A 16,863-nucleotide genomic window follows, 5' to 3' on the forward strand; every position below is an offset into this window, starting at 1 on the left:
CAATTTTGAGAGGTGTCATATCCATTATCCAACTTTTTTTACTTTGGCTTGGAAGCAACCCCCTTTTTTTTCTGTTTACAACAAAATTGTCTTGTCAACTTCGGCTCCGTTTGTTCTACGCTGCTGCCAATTCTCCACCTTGCAAACACCTCATCCTTTCCGCTCCATTGTTGTCAAGCCTGCTTCAGCTCTACTTTTCTTATCATTTGTGGCAGACTTACAAAATCTATCGGGAGAAAACTGAAACCTCAGACAACACTTCGGAGAAGGTGGTGCAGAAAAGCACAAAATGAAAAAAGATAAAGGAGAGTAAAACGGTGACGTAAAGCATATCTTCACAGCCAACTTTATTTCCAAATTCAAAGTTACCGATTTTGCACAACTATGGATATGTAGAGCATTGCAGCTTCCTGCAATCTTGATAAAAGAGGTGAAGTATCGTACTCGGGAGCGAAGTGCTGATTAACTACGGGGTGCTGGTGTTGTGGAAACAATTCAGATATATACATCACTATTTAGGCACCAGTTTTCTGTTTGTCTCTCTACAAATTATCCAGTTTGGTTGCTTTTCATAAAGCAGATATAAATACCATCTCAAAAAAAGCATAATAACAATGAAGACCAACAGTCAGAGATTCGATTATATGTGTCAAAAAAAATGCCACTTCACTTTTCCTCTCACATTGCATATCAATAAGATTTACCGGTGTATGCATCTCACAAAGTGACATTTAGGCGATTTTCAAATGAATTTACACACCTTTTTTTTTTTGTTAATTACACAAATGCATAATTCGTCTTATACATTTCTAAATGAGAAAAAATTGGGTCAGAGATTCTGGAACACGCTTGCGTGCGTTCAATGCAATGACAGATTCATATTTAGCTCAGTGTAGCATGTTTCCTTCGCAAACTCTCAAACCCTTAACTGAAAATCCTACCTGTAATTGTCAACAACGGTACATCTTGACAAAACCCCATTTCCCCGTATCTTCCTCCTCCTCGTTATCACTGTTATCTATTTTTTGTTTTCCGGTTAGAATCAAAATCATTATTCACGACAATAATCTTCTCTCTCTCTCTCTCTCTTGATCACCAGCAAGAACGTTTTAGTGTTGTTTTTTGGAATCTCTTTTTTTGAGTCAAACAAATCTCCGCCATTTTGAGTGTTAGGTTGCTCTCCCCTCCTTGGTTGAAGGAATCCCTGTAAAAGGTCAGATTCAGACGCTGGATGTCCAAGATGGACTGGCCGAAGCTGTGCTATCCTCCCTCTTTAGAGGAGGCGGCATTTCCTCTTCTTGGTTGGTTCGGGAGGCTCCAGAGCGGCCAGGATGGCTTCATCAAAGACGTTCTTCAGTCCTTTCTGTAGGTGGGTTAGGGGAAATCAGACAAAACAATCATGGTAAATATCTAATACACATATACGCAATATTTTAAACTTAGACTGCACCTATTCAATTCAATTCAAACTTCTTTTTTTTTTTTTCTTTTTTTTACAGAATACACAAAGAAATGATTGAAATTGGACTTGCATTTGATTAATCAATCAAAGTGTATCCCCTTGTAATGTTCATTCTGGTTTTTGTTTCATGTTTGTATCAATGCTTATTATATGTATCCTATATTCTTTACCTGGTCGAATAGATAATAATAATAATGACAATGATACAGAGGAAACTCTCTGATTTTGATATCATTTAATCAAAGATGATCTCATTCTCAATAAATGATTTTGTTCGTCGTTTCAACTTGTAAAGAGTGTGCCTCAACACAATTTTGACTGTAGCAAAAAATTGATGACAACAATAATTGCAATTTTGACCATCACAAAATCTTTTCCAATTTCAATCATGGCTTCAAAGGGCATGAAGTTTTCTCAAATGAATGTTACAGTGGGCTGCCAACATTTACGTATCAAGAGCTGGCAGATTTTAAAGAGAAATGAGGGAGATGTGTGTGTGCGTGTTACTTGCATCTCAATAAACAATAGTGATTCGCAAATCTGGGAGGGTTTAAAGGGTACTCCAAAGACAAGGACTTTTCTTCTCTTTCTATACAACAGATACACCACTCATAAACATAACATCTAGTTTCATCTCACTCGATGCAATGGAGGTAACGTAGAGTGATCTATCACTGGCCCTGGTGCATATACTGCGCATGCATGCCTGATGGTGTAGCCTGTTTTTATACCCACTGCACATGCTTGTGTGCAACTGACGCTTTACTACTTCAATACAATGGACCTGACAATTTTAAATGCGATAGAAGTACTAAGTGATGAACAGACCTATATCATTAAAATGCACAGAAGAAAGTCGTGCACAAATCAGTGTACTTGATCCGTTCCACAAACTGTAACGTCATTAATCATATTTCTATTTTTTCCCCATAGAAATTATACCCATGTTTTAATCATTCCACAGACATATGTGTTTTATTTAAAGCAAAATCGGGTAAACAAAATTCTTCCTGAGCTAGTTGTCCCCTTTAATCAGAATGATGAAGAGATATCTACGGAGACTCCTTCAGACTCACAGAGATTTGGCAACTTTGTCTCCACGACAATGTATAAAATTCCAGACCTCACCTGTAACTTTCAAATTCACCACATTAACCCCCCAAAAACAACAACAACAAACAAACAAACAAACAAGAAAATGAAGACATGCCCTGCCTTGCTACGGTTTTTCATTGATTGCTTCCTGCTTGATTATGACTTTCAAGACGCATATCTTGAGTTAGCTGACGTTCCAAAAACATTTAAAATTTTCCAACTGACTTCCACCCTGTGACCTATGATATTACATCACATTACTGGATAAATGAGAAGTTTATCACACTTTTTTTTTTCTTCTTATCGCAGTGTTGTTTTATATTCAGCAGCACATAGCAGTAGCAAACTTGACGAGGCTATCCCGCACTCGAAAGTAATCTTCAGATACGAGAGGTTCACATGAAAAACAAACAAAAAAATATGCTCCTCAAAGCTTGTCTCCTTGAGATGAGGAAATAATTAGTTTGATGAAGAGTGTTGAGGCAGTAGGCACGGGAGGCCCATCTCGGGGGTAAAAATGGGGTGCTCCAGTACTATCTGATGACGTCAAAGAGTTTCGGGGGGAAAGGAACAGCATCTGAACGTTTATCTGTTTCACTCGTAGGGAAGATCTGAATCAGCGGGAACGGGGCAGGGTCTTCTGTTGACATGATTAATTGGGTTGCCACGGTAACAATCACGTGTAAACAGAGTGAGGCGGAGCTTGATCAGCAGGGGTTGAGACAGACGATTAGCGTGTCAGACAAATATAAAGACTCACTGCTCTTTCAAGGGATAGAGGTAATGACTTACGCCAACAGAGAACTCCATGGTTTTCTGCTACGGTAGGATGAGCCATCTTCTTCTTTTTCTCCTTTTTTTTTTGGGTTACTTTCGTTTAGTCAAGGGTATAAAACCACTGATGCTGTCCTTTTCATTTTAGCAACACTAGCTTTAACATTGAATTCTAACATATTGGCTTCAAAGCGTATCTCCTACTTTATTGTGGCTTGTTTGATGATTCTACAAAGAAAATATGAAGCAACATTTCATGTCACATAAAAAAATCCTAAACTGAAATTTTTAGCGCACTATATCTAAAGCTGTTTGTGAACATTTTATTAGTCTATGACTGTTACACTAAAAGCCTATTTCATATAAATGAATATTTCCTCAATAAAAGATAGTACTATAACAGGTTAAACTTGACAGAATTTTATCCCCTGAAAACCTTTTTTTCACAGACCTTTACTGGCCTGTGAAAGGAAGAAAAGTCCAACTTCAGAACGCTTGTAGATAAGTCATCATAACAGACATGTATGCTTTTTACCCTTTGTGCGTTTTTAGTGCAAATTGGTACAGAAAATCCCATAGCATTGTACACCCTGTCAAAAGTCCCAGGTACAGAAATAGTTCAAAGGTCCTGCCGGGCTAAGCGAGACTTTTGCTGAAATTATTCTTTGCTTTGAAAACACATGCCAATGTGAAACATCTTTAGCATGGCTATGATATCTGTGATAAGAAAACCAAGGATTTATTTAATGGTGCACTCAGAATTTAATCAAGTGTATAAATTCAGTGTACAGCTTTCGTCTGGTTTTGTGTGTTAATATGTCCAAGTGTTTTGCTTCTTAATCAAGTCCACTCTTTCATTAACAGTAAAGCACTGGCCACGCACATGCATTTACACGAGGTACATGTCTAGACTAGCTATATCATCATGCATGCATGTACTGTGGTTGCAACCGGGTGCATACAGGGGTCGGCAATTTAGTGATTTCATCCATAGCTACGTGTGATGCATTCTACAGGGAGCATCAACCCAGTAGAGATCACACAAATGTCCTTCTGGTGAGTAAGTAGGAATTTTTAAGATGAAAACACTTGTGATATATCGCTGTAGGGGCGACAAAACCTTCTACATGTATCTCGAATGCGTCAAATGTTCAGGGAAGTGAATAAACATGGTAGCTTAACAGATGGAACCGCCTATTTTTCGCATGCCATGGAGGCTTCATTTTGAGGTAAGAAAGCTGAGATTTTGACAGGACATCACTCGACTGATTATCTGACGATTGATACAAAAATGTGATTTTCACCAAAATTTGAGATACAAGCTTTTGTCACCCCACTGACCATAAAATGAGTGGTGTTTGTCACCCCACTGACCATAAAATGAGTGGTGTATGTCAATACGGGCACACAGCCCTTATCATGTACTGGACTACGAGTTCCTTATCGTAACTGTACCTGTGTCAGGGCGGAGCACTCAACATATTTTACGGCTCGCAGTTCCTTGGCCATCCTCTCGCCTGCCTCTATCGTCGTCGGCTTCTGCTTGTTCTTCATCAGCTTCTCGATGGTGGCCGGGTCGTCACGGAGATCTATCTGTGTGCCCACCAGCAGGAACGGCGTCTTCTGACAGTGATGGGTGATCTCTGGTACCCACTGGTGTTTCAAGGGGGTAGGGAGAGATGGAAAGTAGGGTTATTATGCTATCACTGAGTTCAGGGTAATTCCAACATGCGAAGAGTTCCATTGCAGAATGGGTTACCGGTAAGTGCCATTTTTGAACATATAAATTAATCCATAATCAGATAGGGTAAAATAAATCATTTCCAGTATAAACTCACTTTTTACATAACAAGATATATTCTTGAAGTCACGATCAAAAATGTTCTGTGTTTTTTTTTAGTATTTTCTTTGTGTTTTAGAAGCTTTAATTGCAAATATTTCAACTTATCAAGAATGGAGTTAGCTCTCGAGCAATTAAACTCTTCATATGAAGCTTGGGTATTACGGGGGGCATTATATCCCGTCAAATAATTGTATGAAGATAACTATGAACGACAACTAATCTGACAAACATACACACATACGTTTATACACACTCACAAGCAAATACACACACGCATACATTTAAGGGGAAAACATACTCACAGTAATCACACTCCTTTGCAAAATTTTCTATTTCATTTCTTGCTTAAGAATACAGGCCATATTTATTTTGCAATACACTTTTCTCACAGAATCAAAACAAATTCCTTCTTCCTTTCTTGGTTTGTTTTGGTTTTGCCAGTTTACAATCACTTTCAGCAAGTTTGACAAGTCGCCAGTTAATGGGGAAGGCACAAATTAGGCCACTTGATTTGTTTACTTCCGCCTATTTGCTGGAGACCAGTATTACTAATGACATTCAGTGCCACTACTAATAACGATGTTATGGGCATTCGCATGGTGCAACTATACACATACATACACATGTGTGTATACATAAGCAAACAGGATACAAGGCAGATGTAAATGAACACAGTTGACATGATAACACAGATCAAAACTGACAGATGAGCTAATCTACAGCACATGGAAAGGAAATAGGGGGCATACCCACGGTGGCACTTAAAAAAACCCAAATACAATATATTTTCTGAGATATGACTTCAGCATATCATTAAAGGCATGTTTACCACATATTGCAGCTATCACATATGCATATCTGTAGATGCATGACCATGACAAATATTTCCGTATGTTATCCTTTTGTAATACCTAATGAGCAAACTGTAAGCTCATCCTCTCGTCATCCATGCAGCGAGCAAACAAACATGATATGATGTCATGGTGACAATACAGAGTGTCTTCATGAATACTTTTGAAACTTGCATTATCCTTCTTCTCTTTTGTTCAAATGCAGTCTTCGAAAGTGAAATGAAACTGGCATAATATGAAGTGTCACTTTGCCTCCACGTATGTGAAACAAACATTCACAAAAACAGAGTTTTTGACTGCATTTTGACCTTTCACTTTTAATTCAGAGCTAGCCCAAGACCACTTTTACACAAATATGATCAGTCCCTACAATGTATCATCTGAACAAGGCTGATACTGTATGTGCCATATACACATATTTTGCAAATTGGGTCTTGCAGGGCAATTTTGCCAGTGAATGTGAAATATATATGTAAGTACTATCCTTTTTCAGGAGAAAGCGTAGCAATTTCTCATTCTGAAGATGGCATTCAACAGAGCCATGTTACAGGGGTGTACAAAAAACAAATCTGAAAACACTGTCATCCCTAAGTGGTGGGACATTGTTCACTCTACCAGCAAGAACAGAATCCTATCTTTGGGTGAACACTCATACCCTCCTTCTACCAAGCTCATATCGTACCTTTTCTTTGACATTTTCAAATGACGAGGGCGCTACAACGGAGAAACAGACGAGGAAGACGTCAGTCTGGGGGTAGCTGAGGGGCCTCAGTCTGTCGTAGTCTTCTTGACCTGAGATTGGTGGAAGAAATGGAGCAAAATTTACCTCAAACTTGTTTCTGAGGGAACTATTATGGAGATGTGTCTTTGGGTCATGATACTGTCAAAGTTTACACAGTAGCAATGTATGAGACGGTGTTCATTTTTGGAGACGACTTTAAAAGCTTATCGCCCAGTGAGTGTGGCAAATTACAGAGCAGCAGGGAACAATACGCATGGCCTGATTTGAAATCCCATGAAGCAGGAGCTTGGAAGTTGAAACAACTGGTATGAGATGAGATTAGTAGATTGCAGACTAACATCCAAAATCAGTACATGGGACTGATACAACGTAACAGCTATCTAAACCTGTAGATACAGTATTATTTTCTTTTTCCACACCATGTATAATGCTTAAAACTGAATCAAGCAGGAATGAAGTAGCAATTTTTAAATCCTTCTGCCACTGTCATCCCAACAGAATAAATTGACAGAATAATAAGCAAACAATGATGAAGCGACACTCTCTTAAACTACATTGTATTGTCATTCATACGGATGAGCAGACTTCTGTGGGGTTTTCTGGAGCATAGCTAAGACCAAGCGTAGATGGCAATTAATAATCGCGCCTGCAAAAGGTCGCTATCTCCTCGCCAGTAGCGAGATGGGACAGACCACCATGTGATTAGCCTACAGACCCTAAAGGTTGCCTGCCAGTCATGATCACCATCAATGGCATCTTGAGAACCTCATGGAAATGAAAGAGGACTTCAGAGTAACATTATTGAGTGTTGTTTTTTTAGACACGTTTCCTAGGTAGATTTCCGTCCGAATGTGAACGTGAATCGTTTTTCTCCAAAATAAGTTCCTCCCACACATTTCCCGAAGCCATATTTGGCCAATCAAGGCCTGGGGGTGTGTTTTTTAAACCTCTTTGTTCTTTGAGTGCCGACTGCCACAGACAATCTACAGCACTGTATACGCGTTGCAAAGTCCCTGGCACAAAAAAAGGGGTTGTTGAAAGTAGAGTTTTGTTTTATTGTGGTTGCAAACTTCAATCTGAATTGTGGTTTGAAATCTAAACTACGACTGGAGAGATAGAGCCGAGTGAGGCATTGTATTCACTTCACCCATATCGGGTAGATAAATGCTCATAATGTATACATGTGTATATGAACTAAAACAAGAGCCGCATTGTCATTTTGATAGCAGATTGTGGTGTCAGACAGGCGTATGTGACATCTTTGTATAAAAAGGTATTTGCAGTGGGCTGTCAGTGAAAAGACTAATTTCTGTTCTTAACGCTGCATAACTTCACTTGTTTATCAAAAGACCTGCATTTCAGAAAATGTGATGACAACCGAGTTCTGTAGCAAGTGTGAACACCCCCAGAGCTGCCAATATGTTATCTAGCCACTGGTTACTATCCCCGCCAGCAGATCTCTCTCATCATGATGCGATCTACATGACGGTAGGCGGGGTGCCAGCGTGCCATCTGGTATGAAAATCTTCCTTTTCCTTTAACTCATTAACTTCCAGAGTAATTTTGATGCAGAAATCATCATCTTGCACTCATTAAATTTGCAACCCTGAAATCTGACTGCATATATCCCATATTAGAGAGACATTAGATGAAACTGATCATTCATTAAAGTGTGCACAGAAATCAGAAAGGTTTACAAAAATTCAAAGTCAGGTGATATGGTGGCTCGCTCTAAATCTATTTTTGCCCATGAACACTGATTTCTTTAGAAACAAAGCACAATCTCACTTTGGGTTGGTTGAGTATGCATGTGCATACATGTGTACTCCAACAGCAAAACGCAGATATAACAACATACACAGACTCACAGTTGGACGAAGAAGTGATGTCTGCGTTTTGACGAATAGACACAGGAAAATTCATACTGTAGTTAAGTGTCCAAGGGCTTGGTTTAGTTGATATAGATTATCAGGACTTTTCTTGTGTTTTTTCTGGTAGCCTGCCGGGGCCACTAATACATACAGTACAATTGTATCTCTAATGGTCCGAAACCAAAATACAGGAAACACAACAGTCCATCTTTTATTTCAGTTGTCCGATCGGACCACCAAAAGACAACCCATTTGAAAATTTGGTGGCCCTACATAGATTTTTATTGGCCCCGGGCCATCGCTAATCTCAAGCCCGGGATATCAAGTCAACAACAGCTTTGTATGTTTCTATGTGCCAAGGACATGAATTACTTACATGCACATTATACTAAATAGCAATGGGAATATAATACTTGGTGACAAAATCCTTTTATGTTTGTTACAAGAGTAGTGATCACATACCTGCTGTATCAAATAGACCCAGGGTGTATGGTTCACCACCGATCATTACAGTTACCGCATAGTTATCGAACACCTGTAGGAGATAAAACAGAAGATGAACACAACAAGATAAAGTCGTGAGGAAATCTAATTACAAAAATGTATGTCATAGGCGCTCTGAATTAAAGGGGAAAGTCTGCAGACGACTTTTAACTTAATTAAATTGTTATGTACCACTTCCTGATGATTTCAATTTCTAGACCGAAATACAGACATGTGTTTGTATGTGTGTGTGTGTGTGTGTGTGTGTGTGTGTGTGTGTGTGTGTGTGTGCCTGCACAATACATGTCTTTTCACCAGTATTATCAGAGAACATACTGTGCCATTATGCGGTTGGATGTTTCTAAAGAGCATATTGACAGCAATGTCACTTGTGGGTAGCAAATGGTACCATATTCAGGCTGTGAACAGGCAACGTTCTCACAGGAAGAAAAAAAAAAGGGGGGGGGGAGAAATTCATACAGTGAGGAAACAATACATTGCGCCTCATAGTGGGTTGTATTCTAGTATACAATAATTCTATGACTGGTCACAGCTGAATGCAAGGGGCTACACGCTACACCTGTTCTGCTGTCGCACACTCTGATGAAAAAGACATTGCAGAGACAGCGAGAACTCGGCTCTGCAAACACAGTGATTTCTGTACAGAAATGGAGATACTTTCTTGGTGGACAGATTTAGACTAAAGGCATTTGATAGCACAATGACATCATGCACATTACTGCGTGTGAAAGGTAAAGACTATGTAAACTTGCTTCGCTGCTGGCAGGGAGCTGGCGATGTGCACCATATTGGAAGATATGTTTCTAACACTGATACATGTAGCAAACGATAAGCTTTGCCATTTTAAAGGAAACCAAAACCCAAAGAGAAATGTGGATTGAGTGAAAGCAGCAACATTAGTAGAACACATCAGTTAAAGTTTGAGGAAAATCGGACAGTGGATGTAAAAGTTATGAATCTTTAAAGTTTTGGTGTTGGAACCGCTGGATGAGGAGACTACTGGAGGTTATGACGTCATGTGTGGACAACAATATAGAAAGTATTAAGGGAATTCCACAAAAATTCATTTTTCATGAAAATTACACATTCTATCAACTTGATACTGACATACAGTGTCTGTTAAGGGTAGCAATTATTCCCCCTGCTTTCTGAAAGTGGTTAGTCAAGTGCTCTTTCATTATGCTAGAAAAGTGAATTTTTGTGAAATTCTCTTTATATTTTCTTTGTATTGTTGTCCACACATGACGTCATAAGCTCTAGTAGTCTCCTCATCCAGCGGTTCCAACACCAAAACTTTAAAAATTCATAACTTTTGCATCGATTGTCCGATTTTCCTCAAACTTTCACTGATGTGTTCTACTAATGTTGCTGCTTTCACTCAATCCACATTTCTCTTTCGGTTTTGGTTTCCTTTAAGCTATGGTACTAGACTGCTGCCTACGCAAGCTCGCTTTGTGGGAGCGCGCATGGCAGATTGTCGTTGAAGGGTGTGGGAGTGCGCATAGGGTTAACAACATTCTACCATGCACAGGGAAGTGTGCTATTTAAACAACATTCTGCCTGGCGCAGGGAAGCGCTGTAATGATAATCTGCCATGTGCATGACGATATTGTGCACGTAAATACACCTTTGAATATGGGCATACTGTATCTGAGACACAGTTTATCAATTTGCTTTGTTTTGTAATAAGCATAAACATGGGATACATCATATCATGCCTACATTGTAGGTTTACTCAGAGAAGAAATTTAATGAACACGCCCTAAAAAAATGTATCAACATGGGTTAAAAAGTACAAAAATTAAACAAAAGCTTAACTTTATAGGAGTCAGGGAAACTACATACATGTACATATGTAGCATGATATTCAACAGTTGCCGAAGATTTATTGTCCACCAACATACATTTTGTACTGGTACATGTCACTACATCACCCTGAGCCCAGCCTTGCCCCAACATTGCTCCCCCCCCCCCCCCCCCCCCATTACCATGAAAATTGACATGAAAGCATTGAATGCGTAAAATCCACTAGGCCTACATCATGTGTACAAGGCCACAATCTGATGTGTACATTGTAGGCCCATGTATTGCAAATTGTGCAGTAAGAACTGAACATCTGACCTCTTTTACTTGGAACAGTTGTACATGTATATTCGGGGACAGTTGCTTCAAAAACAGGGCCCAAGATCTCATTCCCAAATCATAAATTCTGTCAAGGGCAATCTCAAAAGTGCATGGTACAATGTATGACTGTGGGGCACAAGTGTAGAGCTTGTATCACCCAGTAAATTGTTCAAAGTTCAACGCGGAAGTTGGTCAGTTTAATCGCCTGTCATTTTATGCCCTTGTTTGCTGTTCTACGTCCATAAAGATAACATAAGCTCTACATTGCTGAGGCAGGACAACCTCCCAGTCCCCTGCAAATCTAGGCTGTAAAATAAAATGCATTCCCTTCATGGCAAACGCATGATAAGTGTCCCACACTAGAGGCAGCGCTACTTCAATTATGAAACACGATACAGTCATCTAAATTCTTCCCACTTCCTTGTCCAGGCACACAACATTGAGGAACATAATATGCAGACATGGCGTGCTGGAGCAATTTATTGTGTTATGATACAAAAGCTGTTCGTCTCATAATATGTTCCGAGAGTAGCAATTGACTCAGCTCAGCATAATCAGGGTAATGGGTCTATAATTGTTAAAGGTGAACATCCACAAAATGTGTAGTGTTACATGTATATCTATGATTTTAAATAATAGGCTAATATGATATATTTTAGCTGTAGCATGCGTTGTCAAACTGGATTGCCACAATTCATGGAAACATTCTCGCAGCAAGCTTACAATGTACTGTATGTACTGTATGTATTTTGCATTAACCTATACAACACTCTTTACAATGTGTACGGCATACAAGTACAGCGTACGTATGTACAACTTCTTTCCCACCAAAGAGTCAATATGATGGATTATTACAAGGAAAAATTAATTTGATTTCATTTTAAAGGACATGATTCATTCTAACTGATTTTATGCCAAAAAGGGAAATTCACTGAAGATTTAATAAGTACAAGTCTCTGTGGGAATCTTGCATAGTAATGACATCATTCACTCAATGTTACACGTGACGTTGCAACTAATATTAATGTTTTGTGAAAACATATGGGTTTTAGAATTCCATAACTTTCTTATTCTACACATGTAGACATTTACACCTTAGTTTGGTAACAAGTCTACCATATTGTTGGTCTGATTCTTTTTGTTTGTTTGTTTGTGTGGTTTTTTTTTTAAACATTAATTAAAGCTGACATGAATGTGGTATGGAAATGCACTTACAGTACAGTACTTCAGAACTCAGGTGGCTTATGAAACATCCTGTTTGGCACTGCACTACACAGGAAATGTTTTACAATAGGCCTACACACATCACCTGGAATTTCACTTAACCACAATACCACCTTCAGAAATGATTTCAGAATGGTATTGACAATCAGATAACTCCAAGCATTATTCTTCTTTCCTTTCTTTAAAAAGAATGAATGAAGATGTCACATTAATGTAATAAAACAAGAAAAATGAAAATGACGATTTGGCATTGAATGTGTGCAACAGTAGTGATGTACAGGCATGAAATCTTGTGTTAACTTGCAAATTTCATCACCACTTCACAGATTGTAACATGCAGATCAATGCATAAACTGCCAACCTGCCCAAGGATAGCCAACAACCTTCCCTACGATGCAAATCTCATCATAGGCCTATAATCTGATGTGAACGTCGGGTTAGTTTTCTAGTTCGGTAAATTCTGATGCCCTCGTGCAGTCGGTCTTCACTTAAAGGACAAGTTCACCTTCATAGACATGTGGGTTGAGTGAATGCAGCAATATTAGTAGAACACAACAGTGAGAGTTTGAGCAAAATCGGACAATCCGTTAAAAACTTATGAATTTTTGAAGTTTCTGCTCAGTCACGGCTGGATGAAAAGACTACTATAGCTTGTGATGTCACATGAGTACAACGATATAAAGAAAGAATAAAGAAAATTCAACATATTTCCATTTTTCTCCCATTACAAAAGAACACTCGACTTCTCTCTTTCAGAAGGCCGGGGGAATAATATTACCCTTAACATACGTCAGTAGTAAGTCGAAGAACTGTGCACTTTATTCAAAAAGTAAAGTTTTGTGAAATTCTCTTTTTATTTTCCTTACATAGTTGTACGCATGTGACATCATACACTGTAGTAGTCTTCTCTTCCAGCAGTGACTGCGCAGATACTTAAAATATTCGTAACTTTTGAACGGATTGTCCAATTTTCCTCAAACTTTCACTGATGTGATCTACTAATATTGCTGCATTCTCTCAATCCTTATGTATATGAAGGTGGACTTGTCCTTTAATGTTGAATGAAGACACAAAACTGTGTTGGACGCATCGTCCCCCATATGGCTCTACCACCTACATGTATAACATGCATACTGTACATGTGCATACATGTACACTGAACTTGCACAACGTCTCATATCCTCTTCACTTCTTGCTACGTTGTATCCTCCGCTTTTACAGGAATGTTACAATTCCTCTCCAGGCATACCATTGTGATTTGTCATGACATCCTGGCTTGTAACCCACAATCTCTTTCCCCTCCTAACACTGTGCACTGCAATGCCACCTTTGCTTCTAAGTTATAGGGCATTCACAAAGATTCAGTCTTTCATGCATAGAAACAATAAATACTTGAATACAGAGCCATGGAAGGGACACAAGGATTTATGGTTTAAACTCCTGGAGTGTGAGCCTAGAGTTTTCATCTAACCCCGATATGGGTCACAAAACAATGGCACCTTTGTTAATCAGGAAGAGGAAAGAGTGTAGAGGTGACTCCAGCTGTTTCTGAGGGTAGCGAGGAAGGATACAGGTGGGGGTGGGGTGGGATGGGATGGGGGGGGGGGGGGATTGGGTGACAGGCTTTGGGAATGAGGCCGGATATCCTTAGTGAATGTTAATGCATTGACCAAAATGGCCTAATTGATGTGTTTGACAGTGAGAGACCTCATCACTAATCTTTTTTTTTTTTTTTTTTTGATGGAGTACATCATACATTTTAAAATCAACATTCAAACTTGGTAGATTTTAAAACAAAGCTTCGCAACCCGCACCATCATATCAACCTTTTCCCCCGCTTTATTAAAAGAAATTGATTTTTGTTTTTTTTTTACATCAATTTTTGTTTTTTTTTTTTACATCAATTTTTGCAACATGATGTCAAAAACATTCATTAAATGTGTGTGGACACACACAAAAAATGTCTACACACAAAAAAAAATATTAATTCTCACAAAACCTATTGCAATACACAAGTCATCCTTTTTTTTCCTTCTACAATGTATTTCTAACTCCTGTGATACTTTGCCCTGCATAGAATGTGCAAAGAAATTATTATTATCATTATCATTTTTTATCCTATAATGTAACTCTGCATCATAGGTTCAGACACACAGGTACAGGGAGTCATGTTCCAGTCTTTTTTTCTTTTTCTTTTTTCAGGCATAGAGGCAGCATGGAGGTGTTCTGGATGGGTCTAAAGGCAATTACCCCCTGGACAATTACCCCAGACCCTTCCCCTATTACAAAACCCTCACCCTAATAGTGAACCTAATCCTAACCCTAACCCTAACTGTACCCCTAAACCCAACCCTAACCATAATCTTTACTCTAACCGTATCACTAACCAGTATTTAGCCAAGGAGTGGGGGGGTAATTGCCCTGATACAGTTCTCAATATCAAACATATTTCAATTGTGGCAAAGTGTTTTATCTAATAATCAATTAATATTTTTTGTTGCTGAGTGTGAACGGTGACAAATAGAATTGATTTTCACTTCATGATGCAAAAACAGATAACTCCTGTGTGTGAATGTGGCTAGAGTAACCTTCTTACATCCTTTACAATTCATGATGAGATGTTATCTGTAACAGCATAACAACAACAAAAACAAAACTGAGAAAGGCTAGTCTGTTTTGGAAAGGGAAAACAAAAGAGGTACATAAAGTGTTTAATACTCATTTGTTTGTTTGTTTTTGTTTTTTCCTGTTACGGTCTTTTCAGTCTCGCCAGCATGCCATCCTGTTTTCCGAGAAAATTTACTGCATCTCTACGGTATGTGCTCATAACTTTCTTGTATTTCATTTCTTTTCCTGTCGCAGACTGCCATAATTCCTCTCCCGAGAGATGACTGAAACTTTCCGGTACTTAAAAAAACGTCACGTCCTGCACAGGATTTCATTTCTGCAATCTGACATATACAGCTTGTACCGGTTGGTTAACGTCTACTGTTCTATAAAAATTACAATTTGTACTACACGCAGTCCAGTTTAATATTCTTTAATATTGAAAATTGAAAATAGAATGCTATTACAAACAAGCAATTACTTTAAAATTTGGAGTAAAGCTAATGATTTTTCCAACAGCTGTGCAGGCGATACTTACCAATGCGATTATACCTATGGAATATCTTATCACATATTTCTCATACAGCAAATTTTGTCTGGATACTCTAGATATTAAAAAAAACCCCCAGAAATCTTTTTAATCTCAGAATATCTGAAATGTTTTATAAAATGTTTTTCAAGAATCTCTTCAAGATTTGGATTTACAAGATGCAGTACTTGTTGCCATTTCTCTGGCCACAGAAACTCACCGTTGGTACATATTCTGAAGGGAACTTATTCGTTGTGTATGATATGAGTAGGCAAGTTTTACCCACGGCTCCATCTCCTACTACAACACACTTTATCGTCTGCATGATGAAGATTTGTCGATAGGTTCACAGCGCTGAAGAACGACTTCAGGGGTTGTCTATGTGTCTGCAAAAATGAAAAGGTTGAGAACAGATGGAATGAATTAGAACGCTTCAGTGTATGGATGTCATCTGGACTATCAGTATGGTGCACGGAAGTACAACATCCTGCAGATAAAGAATAATCCAGTTCCTATGTTGTACAATAGTACAGTTTGGCTTGTTGAACTTGTACATGAATACTGTACTCTGGGCACAAGACATGTGTACACTGTATACCTGACACATTGACTAGATTATGATGATTGAATATTATACATTTAGAACGTGCATACAATTCAAAACCAATCAATCACGCCAACCACTTCCCAGAACCACTTCCTTTCCCAAGTCATGTGAATACAGTGTCGTTGAGTACGCTTCTCAGTGTGTCATTCATATAGGGGTACATATAAATGCAGCAATTCCTGCATTCAGGATGAAATGTACACACCATACATGTACAATGTAGGCCCACTCATTGTGCTACAATGTAATGTAGGCCTACATGTAGGCTCTTGCCAACAAACCAAGGACAAGCACAAACAATGCATATTCTGGTTGGGCAAGGAATCTGTGAAAGATGTCACAAAAAAAAAAAAAAAAAGAAAAAAGAAAAAAGAAAAAAGAAAAAATATATATACAGTTGAACCTCTCGTATCCGGACAAGTCGGGACCGGGGCTCATCCGGATAAGGGATTTGGCCGGATACGGGAGACTCAATGCTTTATACATACATACACATGTACTGATGTAGCCCATTGTAGTACCACATGTAGTAATGTGTATACTGCAACCTTTTCATTGTTACATTTGGGGATGTTTGGGGATGTTAAAATGTCTGAAGGTAAGCAATTTGGGAGGAAATGTGATGTAATG

General features: G+C 38.7%; 1 protein-coding gene across 1 annotated transcript in view; it reads right to left on the reverse strand.

Annotated features, from left to right (window-relative positions):
* Positions 1 to 747: 747 nt before the first annotated feature.
* The window catches only part of LOC139743968 (cdc42 homolog), a 32,862-nt gene continuing 16,746 nt past the window's right edge, over positions 748 to 16,863 (reverse strand). Inside the window, exons 2-6 of the mRNA XM_071654434.1 lie at positions 15,847 to 16,012; positions 9,101 to 9,173; positions 6,708 to 6,817; positions 4,787 to 4,984; positions 748 to 1,363 (exon numbers count right to left, since the gene is read on the reverse strand). Coding sequence (XP_071510535.1) covers positions 1,274 to 1,363; positions 4,787 to 4,984; positions 6,708 to 6,817; positions 9,101 to 9,173; positions 15,847 to 15,951 — 576 coding nt within the window. The 5' untranslated portion in view covers positions 15,952 to 16,012 and the 3' untranslated portion in view covers positions 748 to 1,273. The remainder of the gene's footprint in view (positions 1,364 to 4,786; positions 4,985 to 6,707; positions 6,818 to 9,100; positions 9,174 to 15,846; positions 16,013 to 16,863) is intronic.

The sequence above is a fragment of the Diadema antillarum genome, unplaced genomic scaffold (assembly GCF_040938485.1).
Source record: "Diadema antillarum isolate AM-2024a unplaced genomic scaffold, OU_Dant_1.0 seq00001125_RagTag, whole genome shotgun sequence".
NCBI classification, from domain to species: Eukaryota; Metazoa; Echinodermata; class Echinoidea; order Diadematoida; family Diadematidae; genus Diadema; species Diadema antillarum.